Consider the following 27,836-nt stretch of genomic DNA (forward strand, 5'->3'; position numbering starts at 1 on the left):
AAAAGGATATGTTCTGTGAAGTTTGGATTCAGTCAAAGAACCACACTTGAGGACCACTGTTCTTCAAGGAAAGGCTGGATTTCATTTGTTGTAGATGTTTATAGGAGCCTCTTGCTCAGGTATGGTGAGGTCAGGCAGTTTCTGAGGTTTCTTCCCATCTCTGAGACTACATGGTCATGTGGCAAGAGTGAAGGGCAAGAAGTGGACAGCCCTAGGCCTATACTTGAATCTATGAAATGTGAACAAGATCTAGGAGGATCTAGATCTAGAGATTTATGGAAAAATACATACAAAAGTCACAGAGGCTGAGAAGGTATCGATAGGATGCAATGTGTACCAATGGAGAGAGGACCCACATTGAAGAGACTATGCATCTCTATATTTTTACTTTTTTAATTTCTTATTTCTTAGAATCAATAGCTTGTTTTAGTGGGTAAGCTTAAAGTGGCTGTAACTATATTTAGTGTTTCTTCTCATTTTTAAGGCTTTTCATGGAGCAAGTTTTCCTCTGATATGTACTCATGTTATAGCAGTGGTTTTAGGTTCTTGATGTCTATACAAGAGGAACATAAGCTGTGGCAAATTCTACAAAGTTAGAAAGCCTTCCTCCTAAAACTTTTATTTCTTTTTACCATGATGTCCAAGTCCCTCTTTTCCTCTTGCTTTAGCTTCATTTTCCTCCCTTCGAAATCATATGCTTACCATTAAGCAGTTAATACTACATAAACCTCTATTTGGAAGTCTCTTGCTTCCTTGTGCTATCATGACTCACACTTTGCCAAAAACCAACCCTGGATGATTCTCACCATCAACATCCTCTCTCCTATTCACTGCTGAATGGAGGTGGAGGAAATCATAGAAATCATAGTAGATTAGATCTACTCCAAATTCTAACATCACCTGGCTCATCACTACAGACAATGAAACTAAGTGGAATTGGGGAAGGAGAGTAACTTGGTGTGGGGGATAGCAAGGACAAAGGTACAGAGAAAGGAGATCTTGGGCCAAGAACAGATGGTAGGCCAGGGGAGCTGAATCACAGAAAGGAGAATAAAGTGTGTGAAAACTGGAAAATTGAAGAACCACTTTCTAAAGATGTTAGAATTTCTGGTTTCCTTCAAATCTCAGCTTAAGTGCCCTGCTGAACGTGAGGACTTCTCCTGATCCCTTTATTGGCTAAATAATCTTTCCCCCAACAATTACCATATCTTTTTTTTGGCAGACCTGTAATTTCATTGGTTTGATGGCTCCCGTGAGGAATTTCCATTCCCAGAGGAGATCAGCATATTATATTCTTCTTGTATCTATCTTATATACATTTATATATGTGCATATGGCCTCCGCGGTGTAGCAGAAGCTCCTGAGGGGAGGGACTGACTCCTTTTTGGTTTTGCATGTCCAGAGCTTTGCATAGTACCTGGCACATGGGAGGCAGTTAGAAAATACTTGACCCACTGATTGGCAGGATGTGTAGACAGAGCCACAGCTCAGTTTGATCACTATTTCATATTCCCTATAGCACTAACACTTTGTAACACCTGAGCTAGCTTTCCTACCTGCTTTATTGAAAAAAAGGTTGGAAACTGCCATTTTGAAAACTCAATGAAAATAAACTGATTCTACAAAAAAAAAAAAAAGAAAGAAAAAAAGAAACTCTTTGGGTACATTTCTAGCATCAGGATGAGTCTGCTGACTGAGGAACCACCTAATTAGGTATAAAGAGAATCATCATCAATATAATGGCCATTTAGTAACTGTTTTTTGACCATGGCAACTCATAAAACAAAGGAAAAATTTTCAATGGCCCTTAACTCAGTATGACTTCTTCTGCCTCCACAGTGACAGCTCAGTGGTAAAAACAGAGCAAAGAGTTCTAAGAACAACAGTTTTTTAGGTTATATATACATAAACATTAATTTAACTTTTGATGCTCTAAATATGAGGGTTTTATCTAAGTACCAGCAAACTGAATTATCACTGGAAGAAGTGAACTACACCAATAGTGACATTCTCATGATAAAACCGGAACACAAAGAAATTGCAGTTAAATTGAAGGATGGCTCATAGGTTTTCCTAAGCCTGGGGTAGGGAACCTGTGGCCTTCTAGGTCCTTGGGTATGGGCTTTTGACTGAGTCCAAGTTTTACAAAACAAATCCTTGTATTAAGGGGATTTGTTCTGTGAAGTTTAGATTCAATCAAAGGGCCTCACTTGAGGACCCAGAGGGTCACATGTGACCTTCAAGGCTGCAGGTTCCCTGCCCCTGTCCTAAAGCAAATAAAGGAATAAGAAGATTTGGTTTCACTGCACCTTCCAGAGGCAGTAAGAAACATCATTTCATGAGATACTTTGGTCCTACCTCTGACATAGACTACCTGTGTGACTCTGGATAAATCACTGAACCTCTCAGTGTCTTTGGCAATTTTCTAACACTATACATTGCAGAAAAAGTGCTACCCTGAATTGGCAGAGCAAATTTTCTCACCTTGTTATTTCTTATAATAATGAAAACACCAGACCAGTCCCAATCCCTATCATACTTTGCTTATTAGCTTGCTTTGCGGTACTCATGATGAACATAAGCAAAAAGATCACCACGAAGATAACTACATCTTACGAGCTAACATTCGATTCAGAGGATAAAAAGTAAAGAATATTTTAAGAACTTGACAAGTGCCTCCAAACTAAGTCAATATATGCTCTGATACTCAGTGACTTCAATGCAAAGGTGGATATGATGACGACAGTTAAAAGTACGTTGGAAAATATAGTTCAGGTGTAAGAAATGAAAGATGTCAAAGGTTTTTAGACTATTCAGAAGGTTTATACCAATATAGATGACAAATATTTTAAGAAGAGAGTAAGAAAGTGCTAGCGACAAAAGCCTTAACCCTGAAGCAAGGGCACCTCTTCTAGAGCCTGAAATAACTTGAAAAGGGACTGGGATGGTGATACCCTCTCCTGAACTGACTTACTGAGAATATATCCACTAATTACTCATGAACCGTAGAGAAAACTAATGCTCACACATAATGCCTGAACTGACTTACTGAGACTATAACCACTAATTACTCATAAACTGTAGAGAAAACTAATGCTCACATACATGCTTTCAGTCCAGCAATGCTATGAGTAATTGCCTAAAGTCGAGAAACTGCTAGATAAGTGAAAGTTTAGTAACAAGTTTATTCTACACCTCCCTCAGGAAGTAAGCCACTTCTAGACAAGGTCAGCGACAGACCCAGTGAGAAACCCTTAAAACTTATCTCATTACTACTTTGGAGAAAGCAGTCAGGTTCCCCTGGTGCTTTGGAAGAGCTGGAGGATTTCTTCTTCAGTCTAAGCTACAGAGTAGGCTAGCATCTGAGTCTAACTCTATGAGTAGTACTGGCTATAAGTTTTGTTTTGTGTAAGTAATGCCACACACTGTTTTTTAAAATTTTTATTAAAATTAAAAAAAATAAACTATTGTTTGTTATGGACTTGGCAAATATCAACAAACATACATATTTCCACATACAAAGGAGAGAAAAGGAATACTGAATAGAAAACCATGAATCTATCATGTACAACTTTTTTTTGAAAAAGTATCTACACCTAATTAACACAGTAGTACCACAACTGCCCTTCTTGCCTGTCTCTCTGAAGCTTCCCTCTGCATTCTTCTGTGTATTTTTTACATGTTCCATTGACATTTTTTTCTTTCATATCAATTTTCCTCATTCTCACATTACCCTCCTTTGTAATAAATAAATATAATTAAGTAAAACAAATTTGTACTGATCACAGATACTACTTCATTACTTTTTTATAAGATACTTAGAAGAAAAACTGTCATGGAGAGAACTGAAACACCTATAGGTACAGGTTGGCCAGTAAACAACAGAAAGAAGGATGAAGTCTGGTTACTTAGACTCCCGGAATCTAGTCCCAGAGACAGTGAATTCTACTGAGTGATAAGTTTCAGTATGTTATTTTTTCCACAGAGATCTGTGTTAGAAATTTCTTTCCCTGTTGAAACCCAGCTCCCTTTTTGGCTACTGTTCCTGAACAACAGTTACGGAACAACAACAAAAAAAACCCAACACCTCCCCCCAAAAAAACCCCCAAAACACCAAAATCAACAGAGCTCCTTCCCTAAGCACTCTGATATGAAGATCTCTAAAAACTTAATCTATAATTATTTTTCTGGGGGAGGAAAGACATTCAAAATTCCTAAGAGATGGGATTGGAACCCAAACGACCACAGTCCATCTCTTTCATGACAAGTACCTAAATCCTTTAAGGTAAGGACTGTTAGGAAGTATAGTCAGTGAAATTGTTGAGGAAGGGAGGGGCAGAGTCAAAAATGGCAGATCAGAGGCTACCAGCTGAATTCTCTTAACATTCTGCTTTAAACAACTTTAAAATAATGCCTGAAATAAAATTTTGGAATAGTAGAGACAACAAAAGGTCACGGTGAGATATTTTTTCCAGTCTAAGAAAACTTGGGAGGTAAGCACCAGCTTTGTAGAAGCCTGTCCGGAACCCCGACACACAGCAGCAACAGTGGCTACAGCAGCAGTTTCAGGAGTTCTCAACCCAGAGACAGTAAAGAGGTCTGACAACTGGTTAGAGATTACAGAAGACTCTTTGCTGGCACTGGGTGTAGCTAGCACTGACTGGCAACTCTATTGCCCATATGTAGTTCTGGGATGCAGTTCTAAGGTGGAGAAAAGGGATGCGGCTCAGTCAAAAGGGGAGGGGTCCTGGTTACAGTTCCAAGGCAAAGAGAGCACTAGAATTGTGGCTACAGGGGATCAGAGGCCCTTCCTGCATTAAAAACCAGAATGCAGAGCAAGAGAGGAGTGACCACCCCTCTCCCAGGATAATGCCACCTTGGACACACCAACAACTTGCAGACCCCTAGAACTAGCTCTGAAAACAGAAGCACGAAAAAGCCTGAAATTTGGGACAGTGCCCCACTCTCAATCCCCCTATAGGTGAGCAGAGCCCAACTCTCACATAAAGTTCAAAGTCAAGGAATAGACTGGAAAAATGAGCAAGCAATGAAATTGTTGAGAGAAGAAAAAAAAGAGGTGATAATGGAGGAGAAGGCAGAAGAGATCAAGAGAGATAAAAAGAAGGAGGGGCAAGAAAAGCAGGTAAGGGGGATGGCAGCAGCAAGTATCAGAAAAGTGGCAAGAGAAACAGAGAAAAAGAGAAAATAGGGCAGAGGGAGAGGAAAAAGAGAATGTAGAGAAGGTAAGGAAGAGGAGTTACTTACTGACAGAGAGATGCCTGTTTCTAGGCTCCGGTGGCTGATAGATGGTATTTACATCTCCCATAGACTGGGAAGCTTTGATCCGGACCTGCTTGGGCACTCCAAGATGGGGGGAGGAACTGGTCTGAAAGGATAAAAGGAGAAGATTGAAATGGGATTTTAAGGAATAGGGAATGCAAAGATTCCTCTACCTTGAAATCATTTTTCCCAGACTGTGGAAGCCTATATTCACAATGATTTTGATGGTTCTCAATCCATAAGCTAACCTTACTTTCCCCAAAAAACTTGTTCTTCAGCGTTGGCAAATCATTTGCTGCTCAATGTGGTCTAATGACCACATTGGCACTGGTACATAATGTTCCATTTTAAAAGATGGAGCCATGGAGACATAATAGCATAGTCTCTATAAAGGTCTAATAGGAAGAAAGATCTATTTAAATCCCTCTTCAACAAATATTGCATAGGGCCTGAAGAGAGGAGCAAAACTACTTCAAACATCTAAGTTATCTGACAGGCACCGCAGAAAGTAGGAACCAAATTCCTAAAGATACACTCAAAATTACCTCCTGAGCCATAGTCACTCCTTATACAAAAGCAGGATCTTAGTTATTCCATATTGCCGGTACTCACAGGGCAGTCAGCTGAGGATCATGATTAATACAGAGAAGAGTTGTTTTAGGAATCATTATTCTTCAGTAGATCAACGGGCTTGGAGCCTTGGCAGCATCACTAATAATTTAGCCCATGTTTCCAAAATCATTTCAGGCAGAACTAACATAGGCCTAGAGCAACCCAAGCTATTAGCTACCCCACAGATGAACTGGGAAAGGAGGCAGAAAAAGATAGTGACTTGAAGAGAACCTCAGTTATACCATCAACCAACCACAACAAGGCAGAAGAACTGGACTCATATAGACTAGGACTATCTCACTGAATAGGCTAATTTCCTGGGGTGTAGGGCCCTATAAACACCTAATACACAATTCTTGCCCTTACACAACTGTACATTTTCAAGGAAAAAAAAAAGAAACTAAAATTCAATTCTAGTTGCTTTAACAAGATCACTAACCTACATAGGATAAAGTCTTCCAGAAAGATAGGTAGCTGTTTAAGAGTCTCAAGTTACCAAACCCCAAAAGATGGCAATAGTAAAGCTCCTGAACTGAGATGATATAATTCTGGAACAGTTACCCCACCCTGCCTACTCTCTTTTTGGCAAGTGGTCCTTTACCCACTGAGCCCTATCCTAACCCTGTACTTCCAAGAAGAAATCACTGGTCATGAGTTTAAAAAGATTATGTTTGTACTGTCTGCTGTTCCTCAATTTCTTTTTATGAATTCTGATTAATGGTGCCTCCCTTAGCCTAGGCCTGTGGTCCTCATATTCTAATCCTACTTCCTGCATATTCTACAGTCCCAGAAAGGCAACTCCAGTTCTGGCCTCACCCTTGAGAGTCTCTGTTTTCCTGAGACCCAGGAAGTTTTTCTGGCTCAAATCCACTAAGGTCCACCCTGGGCCTGAGACCAAACTGTGGGGAAAGGGCAACCCAAGCAGAGGCAGTGACAGCTCTGTGTCTGGAAGCTGACCTGCCACTGGGCGAAGAGTTTCACTCTTATTCCAGCAAACACAAGTCAAACTTGAGCTGCCCCTCTTGGGCCACTTGCAGAGTCTCTCTGGGTCTTCTGGTGTCTGAGATAGAAAAGTGAGAAGGCTCTACTCTGGAGCCATCCTTGGGTTATGACTTCTGAGGATTCTGCCTTTTCTCAGATCTCTGAGGAAAAGGGAAGGATCACTGCATGCTTGACAGCTAAGTTCTACAAGCAATCAATGAGCACTCACACTACTTAAACAGAAGACTCTCCAACTATAATCCTTCTGGAAAGACTACCAAGTCTTATTATTGAGCCTTATCATCTTCCCTGTCTCCGTGTCCTTCAGATTCCTGGGCACTGTCATCTGCTCTGCTACTGTGTCATAAAAGCTTCATTCATTAATTCATTTGGATTCCTTGGCTTTGTCATCTGCAATGCTGATGTACCCTAAGGACCACTAAAAGCCTTTCCATTGCCCTGCCATTAAACTCTCCTAAATGTATGTCTGTCCAAATGAGAAAATTAACACTTTGAGAGAGGAGACTCTCACTTTTTGAATTTACAATGCTTCAGTGTCTGGAACATAATAAGCCCCTGATAAATGCTTTTCCATTCTGTTCCAAGAAGATCAGGGCAAATATGGTACAGGAAAAGGACAAGCTATTTTAAATTGTAAATAAGAAACAGCCACAAGAATGATGACAGTGAGAATTAGAGATTAATAAATTATCTGGGCCACAGCTTCTATATTTCTTTTCTCTTACTTCTACCTCCCATAAGAATAAAGGGAAAAATATCATTACCTCACCAAAGCAAACTTTGTATCCTTTACTTCTGAAAAAAAATTCAACTCGGGGCTGAGCTTAGCTGCTAAGCAACCTGCTCTAGTCTCCCCAAGCTGGACCTTACCATGTGCAGGGCTGTCTTGACAAACTGTACTGCTCTAACAGGAAGTCAATGCCAGGAGGAAGTAAGTACTCTTGCTAAAGCCTTCATGGTACAACAACTCAGCTTTGCCAAGAGCCAGAGAGGAAAAAACAGTCAATGGTGCTACACTGAGGAAGCAGGCAAATAATGGGGGAGGGAAGGCATGCAGTCTCTAGTCAGAAATAGAACAGCATTGTAGAAAGCACCCAGAGAGGCCTCAACACTATATTAAGTATGTAGGAAAAGCAGTGGAGATTAAAAACATACACTCAAGGACTTACACTCTAATAGGGAAGGAAGAAAAAAAAATGTTTTTAGCTAACATAAACAAAAAGAGATATGAGAATATAAGAAAAGATTCATAATTAGGAAGATCAGGGATTGTATTATCAAATTACAGTATATGAATCAATCAGGGAAAGCTTCCTGGAGGTAAGGCTTGAGCTATGATTTAAAAAGAAAAAAAGATGCTATATGACAAATAGGAGGAATGAAGTTATTTTAAGCATTCAGGAAATAATGTACAAAAGCCTTGAAGGAGTTCTTAACCATAATTATGTAACAGACCCTTTTGGCAGTCTGGTGAAGTCCATGAACCCTTTCTCAGAATAATATTTGTTGTCTACATCAATAAATTAAGGAAATACTAAATTTCAGTTAGAGTATAGTGAAAGTAAAAACTCATTTTTTCCCACCAAGTTCAGACCCCCTAAAATCTATCCAATCTTAACCTCAGGTTCAGTGCCCATTGCACCAGGTCAAAAGGAATTACCCAACCAGGGTACTGAAAGGGTCAGGAACTGGTGCTCACTGGAAGTATTGTCACCTGGTCACAAATCTAGGACAGACTGCAGAAGGGAACCTGTCCCCAACGAGCAGCCTAGGCCATAGGACGAGAGAACCAATTAAGTTCAAAGGCAAACAACAGTAGTGTGACTTCAACCCCAGAAACAGAGCAGGGTCTCACTTCCAGAATCGAGCCCAATCTAAAGTCTGCAGAGGAATAACTAGGCTTCCCAGACCAAAGTTTTGCGCTTCAGATCCAGCAAAGTTTCCCAGATAGCTGACAGAGGTTGAGTCCAGTAGCATTCTACTATTGGTCAGACCCAAATACAGGTCAGAAATTTGCAGAGCTCAAACCAGGGGGGCAACAATCAGACTGCAAAGGGTCAGACCACTCTGGGAGCACTGCAATCTTGTAGGTTCCCAGTCAGAGAGCTTGGGGTGATGTAACACAATACCTCAAGAAAGCAGCAACAGAACCAGCTTTGACCTTTCCTCCAGAAATGCAGCAGAGCCCAGGCCTAATACCTATTTCAAAGTCAGGAAGGAGGCTGGAAGAATAAGGAAGCAGAACAAGAATTCTACCATAAAAAGCTATTATGGTAACAGATACTAAAGGTGCAAAACCAGAAGAGAATGACTACAAAAAATCTACAATCAAAGCCTCAAAAAAAAAATACAACATGGGCAAATTTAACTAGAATTTCTAGAAGAGATGAAGATTTTAAAAAAGAGTTCAAAATGTTATCAATGAAATAAGAGCGGTAAAGGGAAAAAATGGAAAAGAAGTGAGTGCTATGGAAGAAAGAATTAGAAAGGGAATTAATAGTTTGGCACAAGAAGTACATAACCTTGCCCAGGCAACAAACTCTTTGAAAATTAGAATAGGCTGAACAGAATCCACTGACTACATGAAACAAGAAATATGAAAACAAAGTCAAAAGACTAAAAAATAATAATAATATTCTTCTAAGCAAAAACAACTGATCTGGAAAACACCTAGAGAAAAAACTTAAAAATCACTGGACTACCTAAACACTATGACCAAAAAAAAGGCCTATACATCATATTTCAACAAATATTAAAAGAAAACTGCCCAGATCTCTTAGAACCAGAAGGCAAAGTAGAAACTGAAAGAATCCATGGGACACCTCCTGAAAGGAAGTCCAAAATCAAAACTTCCAGGATTATAGCCAAAATCCAGAATTTTCAGGTCGAAGAAAAAATGCTGCAAGCAGCCAAAAAGAAAGAATTCAAGTACTGGGAACCACAGTCAGGTCACACACGATTTAGCAGCCACCGCTTAAAAAAAAGGAGTGGAGAACTTACAATATGATATTCCAGAAAGCTGTGCATAGGTTGATAGCCAAGAAAAATTTACCCAGGAAACCAATATAATCCTACAGGGGAAAAATGGATTTTAATAGAATAGAAAACTTCCAAGCATTCTGGATGAAAAGACCAGAGCTGTGTAGAAACTTTGAAGCTCAAACACAGGAGTTAAGAGAAACAAAAAGGTAAACATGAATGAACAATGATAGAGAACTAAAGGATAAACTGCTTACATCCTAATATGAAAGAGATGATACATGTGACTCCTCTGAACCCTATTATCATCACACAAAGAATCTAATTTGACTAATTTGACAAGGACTGGGAATGGTTCTCTTATGGCTTGATAATCTTAAGAGAAGAATGGAAAGAGAGGGAAAATGGAATACATCAGGAGGGAAAGGAAAGGAAAGTTAGGGAAAATCATCTCATATAAGCAGGATGCAAAAGTAGACATATATACAAATAAGGAAGAAGTTAGTAAGACATGGCTGACACTTGAACCTTACTCTCATCCGAACTGGTCAAAAGACAGAAGAATACATACACACACATATATGCACACAGAAGCTGCTGAGTCCAGAAATACATTTCAATCAACAGGGAAACAGGAGGGAAAGCGGAGAAGGGAAAAGGGGGGAATCACAGAAAGGGCAGGTTAAGGGAGGGATTAGTCCTATAGGCTAAACAAACTTTTTAAGAATGTACAAAAATATTTATAACCCTTTTTGAGGTGACAAAGAATGAGAGTATGATGAAGTGCTCTCAACTGGAGAATGGCTGAACAAGTTATGGCATATAAATATTATGGAATATTACTGTTGTAAGAAAGGATGAAAGGGATGGATTCAGTGAAAATTGGGAAGATCTGTATGAACTGATGCAGATTAAAGTAAACAAGAAACAAGATTCAGAATAGAATTTCTTATGTTTGTTCTACTTTTTGTTTGTCTTTTCAGGCAGTTGGGATTAAGTGACTTGCCCAAGGTCACACAGCTAGTAAGTGTCAAGTGTTTGGTCTGAGGCAGGATTTGAAACTCAGATCCTCCTGACTTCAGGGCTGGTGCTCTATCCACTGCACCACCTAGCTGCCCTGTTCTGCTTTTTGAAAGATGAAATTATCACTAAGGCAAGTCAAAAGTTATTAGCTGCTCCATTTTTGGCAGAATAAGAGAGCACCAGGAGGTCACTAGATACCTGAAGATCCCCAATTACAACTATATCATGTCTTTGTGCCAGATTTCCCAAACTCTTCATCTATTTCCTCTTTCTGTCTAGATAGTCTGTAGAATATTCCAAAGTGGGGGAAAAAACCACTTCTGCTTCTCCCTCCTTTAACTTTTATCCAAATATTCTGCCATGTTTCCTTTCCCACCCCCCCCTTCCATTTCCTGGATTTCTCTCATTTGCATATACCTTCTTAATTTACAATGCTACTCCCTCCCACCCACCTCCCCACTGCCCCCAAACATACAACACTTTTACCTACCCTATTTCTTTTTTTAAATTTATTTTTATTTCTTTTTCTGTCAAGGTGGCAAGGTTTATAGTAACACCAGTAGAAGCAGGCAAGATTCACAGGAAATCTGCAACTTCATGGAGGTGAGATTGATACTTATATACAAAAAGGAGAGTGAAAAGATCTGGATGGGATTAAGGAGTAGTAAGTAGGGGCAGCTACATGGCACAGTGGATAGAGCACTGGCCCTGGATTCAGGAGAACCTGAGTTCAAATCCGGCCTCAGACATATAATACTTCCTACTGTATGACCCTGGACAAGTCACTTAACCCCAACTGCCTAAAAAAATTTTTAAAATGAGACTAAAATGATGGGGAAGTAGTAAAGTAGTAAAGGCTTAGCTATAAAGATTAGTAGATTAGTTTTGATCAAATTAAGTTTATGGTAGCCCCAAGCTATCAGGCAATGGAAATCTTGAAGACAGTTAAGAGATCTGGGAAAATGGAAAAAGAAAGAGACACAAAGATAAATTTGAGAGTCTTATGGATACAGGTAATAGAAGTAGCCATTTGAATGGAGCCACTAGGTGAGGAAGCCAGTAGAAGAGGAAAAGACCCAAGAAAGAAGCATAGGGAACAACAAAGTTGAGGGGAGGAGGAGAAGGGAATGGGTGAAGGAAATTCTTAAAATTCAATTGGAAAGGTAACATAATAACCAAGATTTGGCAGGGCAACAGATGCTAGAGACAAAGAGGGACTCCAATACCAAAAGGATGTTTAATCCCAGAAAGCCTAGAAGAGAAATAGAGGCCCTGAGACCTGTCCATAAGTGAGTTACTATTTACCTTTGAGGAGGCAATTTGAATACAATGGTAAAGCCAGAAGCCAGATTGAAGAAAACTAAAGAGAGAATTAGAAAAGAATTTGGGGCAGAGGGAAGACACAGCACATCTGAAAAACAATATGAATAGGAGAAGAATCACAGAGTAATAACTGACAGATCCAGTAATAACTTTTTAAAGATGGGGGCACATTGTAGAAAGTGAAGAGATGATGCAAGGATTACCAGTAGTAGAAGACCATTAAGACAAACAAGGAAATAAAGGATGTCGAGAAGGCTGCTACAATATTCCAAACTTTAGATAAGTCACTGCTATGTAATGACAGACTTATTTGTAAGCCCAGCTGATAAAATTCCAAAAGCAAAATCTCATTATTAAGGTTGATCTTAAAGGCAAATTTGTAAAGGAAAGAAATTGTGACTACTTTGTATATATCTTACACAGAAATCTTCTTTTGGGGTAGCTAGGTGGAACGGGGATAGAACTCCGGCCTTGGAGTCAGAAGGATCTGAGTTCAAATCCGACCTCAGACGCTTGACACTTACTAGCTGTGTAACCCTGGGCAAGTCACTTAACCCCTACTGCCTCACCAGGAAAAAAATCCTCTTTTCAATTTAATATAACATTAAGATTCAATAATAATTAAGTAGAAAATATTTTACACAATTGACGAATGAGAAAACTGACACAGAATGATAAAATGACACATGCATTTCCATCAGTGGTAGGCTTGAAAATAATAACTAAACAGGCTTATTCACAGTTTAGGCCTCTGATCATTAGACTATCCTTGCACTTCATCTTCTCTTACAAGGAAAAGGTATTTTGGACGAGATAGCTAGACTTTCCTCACAATTCATCAAACATTTCTTGAGTACGTCCAATGTACTGGGCAAAGGAAAAGGAGGAAGGGGAGGATGAGGAAATACCAAGATATAATTTCTGCCTTCACAGAGCTTGCAGTTCATTGATGAGGCAAAACATACATTTGGCAAAACAATTTGAGAACAACTATTAAGCAACCCCTAAGTATACAAGGGCTGAGAAGGCACAGAATAAGGGAATAATCAGAGAACAGTTAAGAGTTAGTCAGAATCATAGCATCTCAAAGTTGGAAGGAGTCTCAGAAATCATCTAGTACCCAGTATTCCATCTACAACATTAATAACAAGTGATCATCCATCCTCCACTCAGAAATAGCATCTTGAGAGAGTAGAATTTTAAGTGCTGGCACCTGAAAAAAGTAATATGGGTAGACAGAAGAGAGGGCATTTCAGGAAAGGAAAGGCATAAACAGCAGTGCAGAGGGGAGAACAAGCAGGGGTTTGTAAAGAAACCAGTCTGGTTCCATCAAAAGAGCCATGTTGGAGTACACTGAAAGATGAGGTTGAAGAGAGCCGAGAACAGTAGCTGGAGGGCCTTGGACGCTGGGCTGAGTTTAGATTTGATGTGATAAGTAAAAAAGAAACCACTATTTGTTATGTCAGCAGGCGAATCACTTGAATAAAGGAGTGAAACAGAAAAGGACATAGTTTTACCTGTAGTACCCTCTGCCTCAATGCAATGAGGCAGAGCAATCCAACCCTACAACACGTCTTCGTAATAAATGCTTAGGGTAAGCTCCCTATTACCTAAACCTTGCCCCAAAGTTAGGGTGGGTAGGAAAGTCTACAAATGATGCTGTCCAACATCAGCTGTCTACTACTTTCTGCACCTTACAAGCAAAAGAAATAATGCCAAGAAGTCTTCTCTAACTGGGCTTCAAAATAAAATAAAATAAAATCTGGCAGAGCAACCGGTGATTAAAGAACAGGTCTTAGACAGGATACAGTCCAACAAAACGTATGCCACAATACAGACCTTCAAGAGAAGGCACATTCCCTGGCTTCTGATTGCTAGTAAAATCTGCCTGCCATTTAAGGAGGCAGCAGCTGGGCTATTTGCAAGAGGCCATACAGGTTTTTGGGCTTTTTTCCATTGAACAGAAGGGAGAGTTTCCTTCCCGCACATGCCCCAAGGGAAGGGCAGAGTTGCTGATGAGCTGTGGGAGTTGAAGTTAGAGAACCCTCCAAATTCAAATTGTGGACAACCTGTGCTAGATGCAAATAGTGCTACATTTTTCATATTGCTCAGGATCTTTCAAACCTGACCAACAAGACAGAGAGGTCATTTTTTCCTTTAACGTAAAGTCTGTTCCTTCCTCTCACATGCTATATAATCCCCTCTGTCCCACTTGCCATTGCAACAGAAGAAAAACAACCAAAAATTTCCTGGAAAAAAGTGCCCTTTGATTCTTTCACTCTGAGCTACATTTGTTATTTCATGTTGTCATGAATAGAAAGGAGACAAGAGAAATACACAGGACGGTGGGGAGGCATGAATTTAATAGTAAAGTCACTAAGAGTAAACAGCTTCCTTTCTCTTCTTTTCCTGTGCTGATTAGGAAATTCACCCAAATGCCACTATAGCTTATATTTGCATTTTAGAAAAAGTCGCAGAGCATATTGAAGACTGCTATTCTCAGAAAAGGAAATTATAGCACTTACTAAAGTGCTACAAAAATAGATGTTTATCAAACAATTGACCAATGAATGAAAAACTTTAAGAGCTACCTGTAGCCAACAGCCAAGGAGGTTAAGTCTCTTCCCTGACTCTACCAGTCAAAAGTCAGGTAGTTACATTCTGGCTTCTCAATGAAATCAAAAGATTTCCAAGCAAATACTGCAAACAAGATGAGTTCCCCATTTAGGAATAAAAATTCATAATTCCACCCAGATAGCTCCCACAACAGTGGGGACTGACACAACAGATGATGGGCTGGGTTTCTTTCACGTTTTTTCTTTTAAAAAGTGGCTAAACTATGCATAATTCTTTTAAGGAAGTATAGCAAGCCTTCAGACAGGATTCAGTTCCTCTTCTTACTTGCTGGAACAGGACTGATTAGCAGTTACTTACATGGTTTCTATCCTGGGACAGCAGCAATATTCTAAGGCTTTTCATACTGGAGCTTCTATCCAAAAGGTCAATTGCTTTATCAAGATCATCTTGATTTTTCAGCAGGATGGAGAGCTGTAACATAAGATATACAAAAATAAAATAACATAATATATACGTCCATAAAGATGTTTCATATTTAGATCTTGCAAAAATAAATATAAATTCAATTCAATTTTAGGGACTGAGCATGTCTTTGGATACTCTTAGGTCCTAAAATATCTAAAAGGGAGTCCCAAAGGTATTTATCGAGGATGTTTTCCTTCCAAATGCATTGTTTAATCCAAAACAAACAGAATTATTTGTCCTACTACTAAGACAGAATTTGGAAACTACTTAAATGGTTCAACAGTTTTGCTAACAATATTAGAAGTATTAGAGAGGCAATGTGGTACCATTGTACGAGACTTGGAAAAGTACTAGACTTGGAGTCGGAAGACCTGATTTCAAAACCTAGCTCCAACACATTGTTAACTCTATGAACAGGAGCAGGAGCAAGACATTTAACCTCTGTGGCCCTCAGACATAAAACAGGGATAATCACATTTGTGATATCTACTCAAGGGGTTATTGTGAGGAAACAGCTTTATAAACATAGGCGTCATGTAAGTATCAGTTATTATTAAAATCAGGAAGGGATCTAAGAAAGTAGAAATTGCTGTTCAAACTGGAATGTAAAGTCATACAGCACAGCAAGATTAATATCCTAAGGCTTAGGGAAGAAGTCTTATGTAATATGAGCAATGGATGTTAGGTTTTCAGTCCCTTCTTTTTATTTCCTTGAAAAAAACATACAATAACAAAAAATCATAGACCAAGTATCAAACAATTCTTATAAATGCTTTGGTAGGATTTGTAGAGGTAAGATCTTGCACATCCACAGCAAATTCTTTAGTTCCCAATATATCAAGAAAAGATGAGAAAGGATACACTCAGGAATAAGAGAATCTATGCTGCAAAACAAAACAAAACAAAAGCTTGCTGCATGGGCACCAAATTGCAGATTTTTATACTTAGGGCTAGAGGGGTTAAAAACAGTTCTGAAGGAAAAGAAATAAGAGGGTGAAGGGATCTAAAAAATGAAAGTCAAAACCATGATCAACTCTTACTCATTCACATAAATGGAGTGAGAAGAATCTCATCCAAATGATGGATAATCTAAACTGTCCACCTAAACATAGTTTATGTTTGGCTTCAGAATGTCTTTCTATACACAAATCTGAATATAAGTATGGTTATTATTCTAAGAATTCACTTTGTTATCTGAAAAACATTACTAAGAAATGTAATTCTTAATAGAAATTTTGGAAATATAGAGGCTTTTAGTCAACATGTAGATCGAAAAAGAAAATAATATTTCACCTTTTAGAATGCCTTTATTATCTAAAACTAGTCCTCATTAATAGCATATTAGCTGACCTTAAGTAAGAGAGATTAACAAGGTTCTTTCTTCTCTGGAGTCAGTGAGGACTGATTGGGGAAAAGTCTTCTCTTCTTTCCTTAGAGGTCTGACGTGGAACATTCACTTCTGTGAACTCTCCTGATGTACCCTTATTACCACATGACCACTCCCTTCCTTGACTGTTCCTCTCTAGTTTCATCTTTTTTTACATGTATATACACAATCAGCCACCGTATACCATGGGTTACCCAAAAACTGTGTATGTGGCATATTTAGCTAAAAAAAAAAAGAGCTCAGTATATATTTTGATGCTTCTGATGTTTTAAATATTTAATCTGAAGTTCAGATTTCTCCCATCTTGACTCAAATTCTGTTTAAATTAAATATTCATTCTCATACTAATTTCACTGTCAAGAAGGAGTCTATTCCAAAACAGATTTCATTATGTTTTTCAGATTTTCTATACTTCTTAACTCCATCCACAAAATGGAAAGTTGGACATTCCTAATTTTCATGAATTACAAGGCAATATATCCAGTTTTTTATTTTATAATATGAACAAGAAATATTTAGGCTTCGGAGCAGCTAGGTGGCACAGTCACCTCAGTTCAAATCCGGCCTCAGACACATAACACTCACTAGCTGGGCAAGTCACTTAACCCCAATTGCCTCATAAAAAAAAAAACCGAAAAGAAATATTTAGGCTTCAAAGTTAAAATATTACCCCTTGCCCCAGGTTACAGGCCCAAACTACCACAGAAAGGGTCTAATATATTTCAAACAAAATAATGAGGCTGCTGTATACTCAAAACACTTATATGTTCCTTGGGGAAAGGGACTATTTCACTTTTTTCTTTGTAGTCCAGATGGGATATAGTGGTTGTTCACTTTATTTATTTATTTTTTTATTTTTTTAGGCAATTGGGGTTAAGTGACTTGCCCAGGGTCACACAGCTAGTAAGTGTCAAGTATTTGGTCTGAGGCCAGATTTGAACTCAGGTCCTCCTGATTTCAGGGCCGGTGCTCTATCCACTGCGCCACCTAGCTGCCCCAGTAGTTGCTTAATAAATACTTGATTGGTAATGTGAAAAGATTCTTCAAGAGAACTATAAAGTTGACTCCCTGCTCAACTCTTGTAAGCTCTCTGCTCTGTACTTCAGTACCTAGATCTGTGATTTTGCTGGTGTGGGTTCTCCCTCCATTGATAAAGGTAGCAGCTGCTCTATGACTTAGAAGAGAGAGAGCTGCTATGACTGAAAAATGCTATGACCAATTTGGTGAGGTGCCTCTCCATTTGGAGACTAGCTAGGCTGGCCCTTAGGCAGCAGGCAGAATCTGCCACCAGACATAAGACTTTTCCACCTTGGGAGGACCATCTAAAGCTTATACTTCACAAGCACAATATCTGCGTATCTCAGAGCCATAGAAAAGAAGAATTTAGTGAAGTTTCCACTCCATGTTGGAAATAAATACCTTTTTTCTCAGTTTCACCTTTTTAGCATGCAGGCACTGAGAGACTCTGTACCACAGATAACCCCAAAACTGTATGAACAGCTTATTTAGTTATACAATGCACCAACCAAAACCCAGTTGCCATTTTTCAAACCTTCCCTGGAGGGAAGAAATTAAAAGATCAAAAGTAACATAAATCCCAAGAGGGGCCTCCCCACCAAACCCCTAAACCCAAAGTAAAAGTAAATAAGGGAGAGTTTGAGAGGTTAAAGTCACAAAGCTGAGTAGGTGCTAATTTTCAATAAAATCTTGAAACCAAGATTTGAAACAAACTACAACACAGAAAATTTACTTGTGGGTAATCAAAAATTGAAGTTCCACTGGGCAAAGAAACCTGAGTTTCTGATTCTCAGATGAGGATTCTACCCAACAAGCTGCCCTGTCCCCAACACTGAGCCCACCTTTCCTCTTGGAAGCAGTGCACAAAGCTGGAAAGAATGGAGATCCCCTCACACAGCTTAAAGGAGACTCAGAGGACCTTGATCACACCATGGGAGTCAGAGCTACCCACTGTGAACAGGAAGGAGAGAAATGGAGATGCTTGTATTTTCTCCCCTAGAGGAAAGAGCAGAAATCAAGTTGCTGTGAGAGCTATGAAGATGGATTCTAAAGAAGGAAAAATACAGATGTGAAAGGGGAAAAACTAGAAAAAAAGTCCTCATCTGAACAAGGAGGAAGAAGGAGATGGGTAGCTGTCCTCATCTTGGCCCCAGCACTATCATTCTATTCTCTTACCTCATTATTCATATAATGGAGAACTAGAGGTTGCCCAAATGCTGTCTTCACCTTCTGTTCCACATCTTCATATCTCACAGGGCGGCTAAATTGTATAATTCTGAAAAGTAGAAAAAGAACCAGTAAGTTATATGTTTGAGAGACTGAGAGATACATAATTATTTTTCTTCTCCCTTTTTTCAGTTTTCCCTCCTACTTCTCAGAAGTGTGTTCCCCCATGTCTTAGGCTGATCAATGGGTATATATGGGCACTGTTACAGCTGAAAAGCTTGTTGAACTGTATGTAGTAAGACTCCAGTTTCTGGATTATCTCCACCAGCCACTAAGGTCTGACCCATATTTGCCAACATCAAGCCTTATCACACCATTCACACTTTGAAGCTTAAAAAGCAATGGCACAAATACCATAGGAAATCTAGAAGGGGAAGATGTGGTAAAGAATGGGGAAGACTGACTAGATGAGTCAGCTCTATGATCTGAAAGGCCCTTTCCACTGTCCTTTTCATAGATGCCTGTGACTGTCATTTGAGTAATCTGACGTTCAGAAGAGAATCCTAGGCTAGACTTCTAAGCAATACAAATTTCCTTAAATTTCCCTTTCAAGAGTACCTTTCCTTCATTTCTGTAGCTGACACTGCTAATATGACTCATCCACAATAAGAGCAATAGTTACATCAGTCTTTGAAAAATGTTTTTATATCTTGTTCTTATATCACTTTCATTTCAAAATTTATCCCTCTCCCATTCCCTGCCTAGTGATCCATTCTTTGTAACAAAGATTGAAAAAGAAAAGGAAAAAAGCAGTTCAGCAAAACCAATCGATGCATCAGTGGTGCCTGAAAGCATATAAAATATTCTACACTTATAGTTCCCCCTCCTCCATTTCTTCAGAGAGGAAAGGGAGGTAAATTTTTTCAATTCTTCATTAAGTCTGATTATCACAATTAAGAATGTGTTATTCTTAGGCTTCCTGTTAACCACTACAGACACTCCTTCTGCCTTGGGAATATTAATAGAAAGGCTAGATATCTGATCAATACTCTTAAGCAGCAATATTTTCTTCAGCTTTCCTGGGAAGGCTGATGGTACTAGGAGGTCAGAACTTTGGGGATTGTCCTTAAAGCCTATCATGTTAGCTTAAAGTATCATTGCTGCTATTAAAGACTAAGTTTCCAATAAAATTTACTTGAAGGTGTATTTTCACATTCTGAGTACCTCTAACATTAAACGCGCCCCTTGGCAAACTGGGGGCAGGGGGTACAAAATCACCTTCCCTGTCTCTTCCTCTCAGCCAATCTGAAATCCAGACTGAGGTAGATCAAAAAGAGCTGCAGAACTTATAATTACAACTGAAATAAGAAGCAGGAAAATGACTACAACAATATAAACAAATGAAACTGAACAGAGTGAAATTATAATGACCAAGATTGGTCCCAACAAAGCAATACGGAAGGTGCCTCTCTCTTATCTGTGGGTGTGGAATATTACATATAATTTCAGATTTTTGGATGGTTGGTTAATTTTGCCCTATGGCTCTTTCTTTTTTTTTCTTTTTTAAAAATTCTTCATTATCAAAGATGGTGGGGGGGTGGAGAAGGAGCAGTGTAAGTGATATAAAAAACAAACAATATCAATAAAAATGTGTTTTTTTAAGAAAATCAATACACGAGACTAAAGTCATTTGGCATAAGGTAGTTTGAATTTGGCACTGGTGTACTTAAGCTCTGTATAAAGGCTTCAAACACATACACTATATACAAATATTGAAATGCCATTGCTCCTACAAATAGCTCCATACAAAGAGTACGTTAGTTTTTAAAACTATGACACTAAATCCCTGCCATTCAGGACAGAAGTCCATTCCTGCCCGCCCACCTTAAATATCTGTGGTTAGACCTGGCAGTTTCTTTGATACCAAAACAAACATTCACTTTCTCAGTTCACGTCTGCTCACTGTAACTGCATACCATTCTGGGAATGAGGAATTCACGCAAGTGTAAACTACATAATTAGACTCACATATAACTGAGCTTTTCTTCTGAAAAATCTTTGCTGTTCCAACCTCTCTCAAACCCTACTTTGGGACAGAAGTGTAAAAAGCAATAATGTTGGGATGACAAATTAACCTTTGAGCTATTAACAAATAGCATTAAGACCAAACATTGGGGCCTGAGTTCAGAACATAGTTAAGTGGGTTTGTCCTCTTTACAAATCTGAGAATAGCAATGAAACCCTAACATAGTATCAGGACATTAAGACAGCAGACTGGCAAGAAACAAGAACCATGCTTTTCTCAGGCATAGGCTAAATGGCTGCCATATTTTCACTCTGCAATAGCTGCTACAACACTAGGACCAGAGAGCAACCATGCTTCAGGTTAGTGACTGAGCTGTTTTTAAAATAAGTCATTCATCTCCTTTTCCAGAGCTTACAGCTCCATGTGTTTTTTATAGGAACTAACTGGTCTACCATCCTTATGGAGTCACATGCACCCAAAGTTATTTCTCTTGAATTTTGGGAGGAAAAGAACTGAAACTGTTCCAAGAATGCACAAGGCAGCTTTCAAAGTGGGCTGGAGATAGCTAGTAGGCAAAGAACCACCAAGGACTACATTACAAAGGTCAAGAGTAGATTGTGTAGCTCTGACAATTAAGGGGAATTAATGTTTTACAACAAGAGAAAGGCTGTTCCCAGAGATTCAGTTAGCCTCTTCAAAGGTACAAAGAACTTTGCTGAGGAGAAGCGATGCGTGGTAGAAAAAAAGTGAGACAGAAAAAAGAATAGCTCAGAAGAAGGGGGGAGGAAGGGAGGGAGAGAGAGAAGGGGGGAAGGGAAAGAGTGAGATGAGAAGGGGAGGGGCAAGAGAAAAAGAGGGAGAAGGAGAGGGAGAGGTAGAGAGGGAAGGACAGGGAGAGGGAGGAGGAGAGGGAGAGACACATGAAAAGAGAAAGACACCTAACAGTAGTGGGACCTGAACTTTCTGGCATCCGCAAAATAGCATTAGAAACATTTAATTTCAGAAAAGGTAATTTCTGTTTCTTACCACTAGAAACTATTTCCTTATCTCATGATGAACAACAACTGAAATAAAAGTGGTAGAGAAAAGGCATTTCCTACTGGAGATGAAAAAAGATCACTTTCTCCCATCTGCCCAAAGAAGTCTGACAACTTTCTATTCTACTGTCACTAAAAGGCTCTCACATCTGGAGAAAAGAGAGGAAATCTTTCTGTCTCCTTGTCACATCTATGAAGCATCCCATGACTGACAATATTAGTGTATTAGGGAACTCTGTGTGCTTATAGGTCCGTGCCTTGGAGTGAACTACCCTGAGCTTTCAAATCAGTGGTGGGAATGGCATCCTCTTGCTGTCTCTTATCTTCTCAGGCAGTGAGACCTATGAGGATTCTGAAGGCAAGATGCACAAGGGACTGAGAAAAGCCTTTGTCTTGGCTTCCTCCTCAATTATTACTACCAACAAAAGAGCAGTGTAATCTTGAGTCCAGATTTCACCATAGCAGAATGTAAGTAAAACACAGCAGTAAAAATCTCTTCTAGTTCCCAGATCAGGAATGGAGGGTCTCTTGGAAAGCCTGTTGCATAGCCACTACTATTCTGGGCCTTGCCTCCCTGGACCCAGAGACTACCCACTGTAGGAAGACTCACTTCCCCAAGCAGAGCATGTCTTAAGAGCTTTACCAAATCTGTGTCTCATTACCAGGGAGCAGGGACACTTACCGCCTTTCCCCACTGTGCTCAAACTTGATCCTTACGTCACTCTGCCAAGGAAAGGAGAAAGACAGGTTAGGGATGATCACTTTGGCAAGTGATTTTCAAAGTTTGTATTTGCTAGAATACACATACAGGCATACTCACAAGAAAAGTCCTAATCAGATCTTTGGCACAGCTGGACAAGTCCACCCCAGACAAGTATTTTGGCTTTTCTGTTCATACAGAGATATTTCATTCTCTTTCCCACACTCCAGACTACCAGCTCTGAAGCCACCTAAAAGCTGTGATCCTTAAAAGCAGGACTCCTTGGAATGATGTGCCCATCTACTATTGTGCCTTCCTTCCTGCATTCATGGCAGGACTACAGGCATGTACCCTTTGTTCTTCCAGGTGATGACAGATATTATCCCTGCCATATTACCTCCCAGCAAGAATAATTTCTCTTATAGCACTTTCCATGCCCTTCCCTATGGAACCACGGCAGCCTAGTCTCCAGTATTCATCTGGGGTGAACAGCTGACATGGCTTCAAGAGGACAAGGCATGAGATCAGATCATGCTGCACATTTCTTTCCCTTCTAACATCTTCACATGGGTGAGATCTGGTTAAAATTAACATTAAAGATAGCCCTCATAGTGAAATGATAGACTATCAGAGTTGGAAGGGACCTTAGGAATTACCTAGTCTAAATAACTCATTTTAGAGGTGAAGAAACTAAGGCCCAGAGAGGTTAACTGACTTACTAGGGTCAAATGTCAAACTCCTATCTTCTGACTTCCCAGTGCTAGGCCACTCACAGCTCCCTCTTTATATACTCTCTATTTGGGTTAAGAAACAATGGGCCTGGAACATCAGAGTTCAAATCCATCCTCATGCACCTAGTGTATGACCCTGGCCAAGTCATGGAGATAATAACAGCACCTACCTCTCAGGATTATTGTGAGGATCAAATAAGATAGTATTTGTAAAGTGCTTAGCACAGTGCTTAATACATACTTATTTCCTTCCTTCCTTCCAATTAAACTATTTCCAGAATTCAACAGGTCATCTGCTACCTATTCACATTTATGATGTTTGTCACCTATGCCTAGAATTCTAGTTTCTGCCATACCATTTTCCAGTTTTCCCAGCAGTTTTTATTAAATAAAGAGTTCTTATCCTAGAAGCTAGAGTCTTTGGGTTTATCAAGCAGTAGATTACTGTCTTGTGTACCTCATCTATTCCACTGATTCACTACTCTATTTCTCAGCTAGTACCAATTAGTTTTGATGACTGCTGCTTTATAATACAATTTAAGATCTGGAACGGCTAGGCCACTTTCCCTAGCATTTCTTTTCATTAGTTCCCTTGATATTCTGAACCTTTTGTTCTTCCAAATGAATCTTGTTATTATTTTTTTCTAGCTCCATAAAATAATTTTGGGTAGTTTGGTTGATATGGCACTGAATAAGTAAATTAGCTCAGGCAGAACTTCCTACCTTTTCTAACACTTAACTGTATCCTGTGCCTTCCATTTTTATCTTTAACTCCAGTGTCTAAGAACAGTACCTTACACATAATAGACACTTAACAAACATTCATTAAAATGATTCTAGTTGTCATTATCAGAACAGAAAACACAACCAATAGTAACAGCAGTACATAACAGAGGAGGAGGTATCATAAATGGGAAACAAGCATCTTAAGGGAATTCTAAGGTGATGAAAACAAAATGAGATATATAGGAAAACAAAGAGGAAAGGAAGATTATCAGGTTATGAAGAGATTAAGTAGACAGGATCAAGCAAGCATTTATTAGGCACCTACTATATTCCATGTAAGCATCAGAATGGAAAATGTGTGGGGGGAAAAAGAGGAATAGCATAAGCTTAGAGAGAAGATGGTCTAAAAATCTAATGAAATGTGAAGCAAGTAAAATGTACAACTGAGTGGTAAAAAAGGGAGTGGGGAGGCAAAGTGTGGTTATACTAAGGGCTCCTTCCCCAGGAACTAAGGAACTGTACCTTCAAGGTACAGGAGAAGCTTGGGGTTATCTGATTGTAAAGCAATGTCAAGAGAGACTGACACTCCCAAAAGAGCTAACAGAAGACAGCAGACCTCCTAAATAAAGAAGTTTTCTTCTTTATGTCACCTAGTATCATCCCCCATAGTACCACTCCTTACAATAGTGACAATATTTAATCTGGATGTCAAACTTAAAGCAGCTCTCTTTTTTTCCCTCAGTGTGCAAATATAAGTACTGTAGCAGAATCCAAGTGTGAAACAAGCAACTAAATCAACAAACACTTATTTATTAAGCAACTACCATGTTCCACGTATTGTCTACTCACAAGGAGCTTATAGTCTAAAGGAAAAGACAAGTACATACATACACACAATGTAATGTAAATAAATACAAACATGTATAAAACAGTTAAATACATGGTACTTCTCAGGAAGGATGGCATTAGCAGTTAGAGGATCAGCAAAAGCTTCATGCACAAGATGATACTTAAGCTAAATCCTAAATGAAGAAAGGGATTCTATGAGGCAGAGGCAAGGAGGGAGTGTCTTCCAGGTGGGGATGCAGAACAGCCAGCAGAAGCTTAGCTCATCTACCAATGTATGTAAAGCTTAAATGGAAGAAACTGAGAAAAAGGAAAAATCTCAGAATCACCATTCTTTCTGGAAGAGTTTGTAGAAAAGTTGATGGAAAATTGCTCTTAAGTGAGATTGTGATAGAAGCAGAGGCAGAGACTGATGAGGCCAACAAACAGCAAGCTGGAGAACTTTGTGAAGTCTGGAAAGGAAGGAAGCCAGCAGTAAGAGACTATGTGTGAAATGGGAAAATGAGGTATTATTGTTAGGAAGTCAATCTCAGCTGTCCATGTTGCCTCAGTGAGAAAGGTTGGGTGACATGAAGATTCCTATTGTATGCAAATACCACCTTCTTTTGCCGCTACCTCCTCTTTCCCCTAATGCATGGAGTCTGAGGCAAGCAACCCAATTTGCCATATTCTAGGTATGACTTTGAATGACATCAATGTAACTGTGTATCTTCTGAGGCCTAGGTCATTTTATTCATTCTGCTACAGCCTATAACCTAGGGAGTCTAGAATTTCATTTGGCTCCCATTTTTGGAATGGATCTGCATATTTCAAATCTCTTCCATTCAGCTCCCCTTCAATAATTAAGGAAAATGAACACATTTCTGTGTGAGGTCACAAGCTAAGCATTATCCTATGTTACATTTGCAGGGATAAGTTGAAATTCTTTATTGCTTATTGAGTCTAGCAACTCAAAACACATGCACATCTACCTGAGATTTATCAAGCCTACTCCTAGCAGCCCACATTGAGAAACCCCACAACTCTCACCTCCTCCTTTCACTTGCTTGCTTCTCTCTCTATGCCTTTGCTCTTGTTCTCCCATTCAGATGCTCTCCCATCCAGAGTATCCACTGACTCTTCTTTCTACTTATATAAATCCCATCAATCCTTCAAGAACTGTTTAAGCACAACATTTTTCGATGTCAGCCTTTCCAAAGACTCCAGGCCACTGACTTTCCTATTTCCTAATCTGATTTCCCATAACATTCTTTATCTGTACCATACACTTTGGCACAATCACATACAAACTTCTGCTGTTGTTTAAATGCTTCATGTGAGTCTCATTTTGCCAGAAGAGTTCATAGATATTGAGACTATGTCTTACACTTCTTTTCTATTCCTCATAGCATGTAGCATAATGCTAATGTATTATAAATATGAAAACAAAAGAACTTGGCTTAACTGAACTGTCAGTCAGTCAATAAGCATTTATTATGAATCTATGATGTGCCAGGCACTGTGCTAAGCGCTAAGGATACAAAGAAAGTCAAAAGATGTTTTCCGCCATTTAGGAGCTCACAATCTAAGGGGGGAGACAAAATGCAACTGGGAGGTGCTCAGTCTAAGAGACCATAGTATAACAATTTAGGCTCCTTACCCATCCCCCACAACTAATTTGGTGACAGAAAATATATAAAAGAAGCAACAGAAGTGATGTAATTTTAAAAAAAAAGCACTGGATTTAGAATTAGAGGACCTGGGTTCAAATCTTAACCCCACCACAATTAGCTATATAACTTTAGGTCAGTCATTTAACCCAAATCTCAGTTTCCTCAAAATTAAGGGTTAGACTGAACTAATCTGTAAGGTTCCTTCGAGAACTAAATCATGTGAAAAATAGAGAACAATGTCAGGATAAATGGGCAATATGACTGTCTCAATTTAAAAAATGATCAGTAGGACTATCTTCCACTAATGCCATGAAGCTGCTATAGCAGAAATGTCATTTGTTCCCCAAATTTCAGCATAAAGTTGGGAAAATGATGAGAGTTGGCGAGGGGGAGGAAGGGGAAGAATCTGAGAAATACTGAATAGATCACTGTTTACCATTCATAGATTTTGTGGGGGTCCTTTTCTTTTATCAATGATCTCCTGGGGGTATATGCCTAGCAGTAGACTCTCTGGATCAAAAAGTATGGATATTTTAGTCACTTTATTTGCAAAATTCCAAAATGAACACATAGGCTATTTGTGATCTGAAAAAGGTTATATCTCCTCTTTCTTCTTCCTGGGAAGCCACCATCTACTCTCACCCTCCTTCTGGTTCTGCATCTCCCTACTATCTCTACTGTGCATTTTTGAGTCTCTCAGAAAAGTTGGGGGCCTTATATAAAGGATGAACTTCTGAAAAGGAAAAAAAAAATTTTTAAAAGAGCACCAAAAGTAAAATTCTAATTTTAATATGTTCCCATTAGTTTATTTGAAAGAAACACCAATTAAATGCATAACTATCTACTTCAATGAATCACAAATTTCATAACTTGGAAGGGATCTTGGAGGGCATTTAGTCTAACCACTATCTGAACAAGTATCTTCCCTACATTATCCCTTATGAGTGATCATTCAGTCATTGCTTTACTACCTCATGAGGCAGCCCATTTCACTTTTGGATAGCTCTAATTGGTCAGAAGTTTTTCCTCATATCAAACCTCAGTCTGCTTCTATGATGTCTACCCATTACTCCCAGCTTTGACCTCTGGAGCCAAGCAGAACAAATTTACTTTCAAATCCTTGAAAGATAGCTAACAAGTCCCCCTGTTGGCAAATAACTTAAGAGGTAGTCTCTTCTGTTTTAGTCCTTACCCATACAATAAAATCCAAGGCAATGAAGAGAAGATAAATTGGTAAAGGTGAGGATAGATTTGTCTCCTACTGGAATTGCTAGCAGTTAGGTTAT

General features: G+C 39.1%; 1 protein-coding gene across 2 annotated transcripts in view; it reads right to left on the bottom strand.

Moving 5' to 3' along the window:
- MAP3K3 (mitogen-activated protein kinase kinase kinase 3) overlaps nucleotides 1-27,836 on the bottom strand; it is a 105,469-nt gene that overhangs the window by 48,204 nt on the left and 29,429 nt on the right. For both annotated transcript variants that reach the window (XM_020997799.2, XM_020997798.2), the window contains 4 exons: nucleotides 22,578-22,618; nucleotides 18,842-18,941; nucleotides 15,154-15,267; nucleotides 5,266-5,386 (listed from right to left, as the gene is read on the bottom strand). In XM_020997799.2, coding sequence (XP_020853458.1) covers nucleotides 5,266-5,386; nucleotides 15,154-15,267; nucleotides 18,842-18,941; nucleotides 22,578-22,618 — 376 coding nt within the window. The remainder of the gene's footprint in view (nucleotides 1-5,265; nucleotides 5,387-15,153; nucleotides 15,268-18,841; nucleotides 18,942-22,577; nucleotides 22,619-27,836) is intronic.

This window comes from Phascolarctos cinereus, unplaced genomic scaffold (genome assembly GCF_003287225.1).
Source record: "Phascolarctos cinereus isolate Bilbo 61053 unplaced genomic scaffold, phaCin_HiC Scaffold_5;HRSCAF=322, whole genome shotgun sequence".
NCBI classification, from domain to species: domain Eukaryota; kingdom Metazoa; phylum Chordata; class Mammalia; order Diprotodontia; family Phascolarctidae; genus Phascolarctos; species Phascolarctos cinereus.